General features: G+C 39.5%; 1 protein-coding gene across 1 annotated transcript in view; it reads left to right on the top strand.

Annotated features, from left to right (window-relative positions):
* The first annotated feature begins 3,990 nt into the window (after positions 1-3,990).
* RPAIN (RPA interacting protein) overlaps positions 3,991-4,104 on the top strand; it is a 10,953-nt gene continuing 10,839 nt past the window's right edge. Inside the window, exon 1 of the mRNA XM_015826270.1 lies at positions 3,991-4,071. Within this exon, the coding sequence (XP_015681756.1) occupies positions 3,994-4,071 (78 nt within the window). The 5' untranslated portion in view covers positions 3,991-3,993. The remainder of the gene's footprint in view (positions 4,072-4,104) is intronic.

The following is a 4,104-nucleotide window of genomic DNA, read 5'->3' as shown; positions in this document are numbered from 1 at the left end:
CAGGACTGGCCTAGGGATATTTTAAATTGGATTTTAATCAACTTTTAAAATAAGAAAAAGGCCTATTTAAATATATCTTTTAATTTATTTTAAATTTTGTATATTTGTACCAATTGTTCTGTTTTTTAACTGGCTGTAAGCCGCCCTGAGTCCACTAGGAGAAGGGCGGGATATAAATACAATAAACTTCAAACTTCAATAATAATAATAATAATAATAATAATAATAATAATAATAATAATAATAATATAAAAATGCCAAATCCAGTCTGAACATCTGGCTGACTGCGATGATCCATAATAATAATAATAATAATAATAATAATAATAATAATAATAATAATAATAATAATAATGGAAGGGACCTTGGAGATCATCCAGTCCAACCCCCTGCTCAGGCAGGAAACCCTACACCATTTCGGACAAATGGTTGTCCAGTCTCTTCTTAAAAACTTCCAGTGTTGGAGCATTCACCACTTCTGGAGGCAGGTTGTTCCACTGGTTAATTGTTCTAACTGTCAGGAAGTTTCTCCTTAGTTCTAGGTTGGAACACAGATAGTCCTTGACTTACAACTACAATTTAGCCCAACATTTATGTTGCTAAGCAAGACATTTGTTAAGTGAGTTTTGCTCCATTCTGGCCACAGATAAGTGAATCATTGCAGTTTAGTAACTTAAGTGACTAACTTAAGTGAGTCACTTAAGTGTTAAGTGAGCCTGTCTTCCCCATTGACTTTGCTCATCAGAAGGCGGCAAAAAGTGATCACATGATCCTGGGGCACTGCAACTGTCATAAATATGAACCAGTTGCCAAGCATCTGAATTTTGATGACATGACCATGAGGATGCTGCAACAGTGATGTGTGAAAAAATGCTGCTGTAACTTTGGTCACTAAAGGAACTGTTGTTAAGTTGAGGATTACCTGTATTCATTGCCTTGAGTTGACCAAAATATATAAAAGTCAGGATAAAAATCTAAACAACTTGGGAAGAAATTGATGTGTATGAAGGCCAACACCAGCCAAACAATCAGCAGCTACCACTTAACTGTTGGCCAAGCCCAACACTGGTTCATTTTACCCGGCACAATGAATCAACAATCACACTGAGCAAGGAATTGGGTTTTCACACTTTTTTTCTGTGCAGAATTAAAGAGAGGTACACTTATTCAAATCAAGTGTGTCTGCTGAAATTTAAGCTCTTTTTATATCATTAACATATCTGCACATCAAAATTTCCTCATGTTTTATCACTTGTTCTTGATTTATTGAAGCTGTGCAGTTTAGGCTAAAATCTAATAAGCATGGGAGGGGTGCATTTAATTACCTAAGCTCTCCACCCTCTGGTGTGTTTTTAACACACTAATGATAAACTGTTTTAACTCTGGACCTTTGTCCAAACGGCTAAATTTAATGCTGCAAATTACCTTTGCTTGTTCCAGTAATGAGCCCACTTGCAAAACTCTTCAGCAGTTACAAAGCCACATCCTGCCAACTAGATTGACATTGCTTACATATGAAGCATTTGTGGTCACACACACCTTTATCTCTTTGCTAACAGATACCAAAGTGGATGCTGATTGACTGAATTTGACTGAAAGCACCAATAGAGTAATCAAGACAGAAGCTTTGGTTGAAATTAATTCATTATTCAGTTGCAAAAGCACCTAATAGTTTGCTAATAGATTAATAGGCCAGACCCTGATTACATTGTTGTGAGCAGATAATATTAATAAAAGGGAGGTGTCCTGTTTTGGTATCTGAACCATCTCTGTCTGCAAGCCATCTCTTTTTCAACTTAGTAAATCCAGATGTATTTGAATTATAACCCAATTTTCCCCATAAGCTACCTGTGATGGAATTTGTCAAATACATTGAAAAGTACCAATGAAGGAGAATATTTGTAACTCAGGGTTGAAATGAGGGGTCCTTGATGCTCTCTGAGCTTGCTTGTTTTCTTGCAGACATTTCATTACTCTAACAAGGTAATATCATCAGTGCTAGTAAGGAGTGCTGTTTGCTGTCTGTTTATATTCTGGTGTCTTGCCTGTCTGGGTGGGTGCAGTTTTAGGGATTCTTTGGTTGGGCTGTTGACTAATGGCTCTGTGGCAGTTTCTTGATTGGGGTATTGCTTATTTGATTGTTGGTCTGAAGGTGACTTTGGAGTTAATCTATGCTGATCTATGCTTATGCAAAAGAGACAATCAGCCAGCCCAAAAGAGAAAAAGACTCCAGCACTTCTCCACCAGTAATCAGCACTCAGATCAGCATAGAATAGATTAACTCCAAGGTCACTTTCAGACCAACAATCAAGTAAACAATACCCCAATCGAGAAACTGCCAGAGCCATTAGTAAACAGCCCAACCAAAGAATCCCTAAGACTGCCCCCAACCACAGAGAAGCAAGACACCAGAATATAAACAGACAACAAACAGCACTCCTTACTAGCACTGATGATATTACCTAGTTAGAGTAATGAAATGTCTGCAAGAAAACAAGCAAGCTCAGAGAGCACCAAGGACCCCTCACATTGAAAAGTACCCAGCTAAAGAATTATGGGGCAAGGAGTGGTTTTTGAGTGAGCAATTCAATGAGGCTGAGATGTGCTGCAATCAAGACTGTGTTTCAAGTGAGAAATGGGAAGAATGTTATAATAGTCTTTTATCACAACATATTTTTGCTTGTTGAGACCAAGCTGATCCTTCTCAGTGTGTGCATTGTTAGATGGTTCTAGCCCCTAAAGTGGAAACTCCAACAAATACTTTCCCCTATTCCTGGAAGTAAAAACAGTCATTAAAGATAGCATGATTTGTTGCTTCTCATGGCACTCACAAAGACAAACTTTGCCTCACAGGAGAGCCAGGCAGTGGAATTATTAGAAAAGGATTTAGGGGTGAAGTTATATTTTTTCCTATAGTGACCAAAAGTTCCCTGTAAATTGCAGCTACAGCCAAAAGTCAGAACAAAAGGCAATGGACAGTAAGCCACCACCATTCAGCTTGAAAGCCCATCACCACTTCATTGATGCCTGCTGTGAAAGCCTACCAATATATTGTTATTGTTTTCATTTGAAATTTCATGAGATCATCAAAGATTTCAAGATGAATAATTGATTTATTTTATTATTTATTATTTCAAGTTACATGGCTGCCCATCTCAAATTCATGACTCTGGACAATTAACAATAAAAGCAGGTTTTTTTTTAAAGAGCAAATAGTTTCATCTGATGGGATCCTGGAGGAGAGCCTTTTCTGCCATAGCACCCACTTTCTGGAACATCATCCCCATTTCAATGGAAAGAATAATGGAGCAGTATTGACAAGTAATGCTATTTGTCACACTGTTAGATCAGCAAGTCACCTTCGACTGCAATTATACAACTTAAGGCAGTGCACATCATATTCCTGTTTCCTATTTTCCCCACAATGCCATGAGTTGGCATGTTATAGGTGGCATTACTAGCCTAAGAGTTGACACTGACTTGATGGCACATAATCAACGAGATTTACCAGAGCCTGGGGCCAAAATCTGCAACTTTCCCCATTGCATTTAACCATACCACAATGGCCCGACAGAATCTTTTTTTCTCCCAAGCCCAGAAAAGGAAGAGAGACTTAAAACTGGAGAACAATTAAGGCAGCAAAGAGCTACCCTTCGTGGTTCGTGTCGTATCCCAGTGTCCTACACATACCTAGTGTCGTATCCCTCCAACACTGGCTTGAAAAAAACTTTACTTTGCTGTAGTTTCTCCTAGCAAACTAATAATATTCACGTCTACGCGAACTACAATTCCCATCAAGCACCAGAAACATTCTGACTGTGATAGCAAGGCAGGGAGCAAAATGTTTCCCATCATGCAACGGGCGCCAAGGTACTTTGCCTGACTCCATTTCCCGGCATGCTTTAGTTTGGCGGATGGGGGTGGCGGAGCTTGGCATGTAAATCCAACGGCTAATCCCGCCCACATTTGTTTTGCCGCCGGAGTGGACTTGCCATGGCGGGCTTGTTGCCGCGGCACCAGGCTCTTTATAAGAGCTTCCGGACCCCACCGTGGAAAGAGACTTTCCGGCAGGTAAGCAGACCAACTTCTGCCCTCTCCTCCCTT

This window comes from Protobothrops mucrosquamatus, unplaced genomic scaffold, assembly GCF_001527695.2.
Source record: "Protobothrops mucrosquamatus isolate PMUCROS unplaced genomic scaffold, P.Mucros_1.0 scaffold3027, whole genome shotgun sequence".
NCBI lineage: Eukaryota > Metazoa > Chordata > Lepidosauria > Squamata > Viperidae > Protobothrops > Protobothrops mucrosquamatus.
The sequence above is the reverse complement of the archived record's forward strand: the minus strand, read 5'-3'. Positions and strand labels throughout refer to the sequence as shown.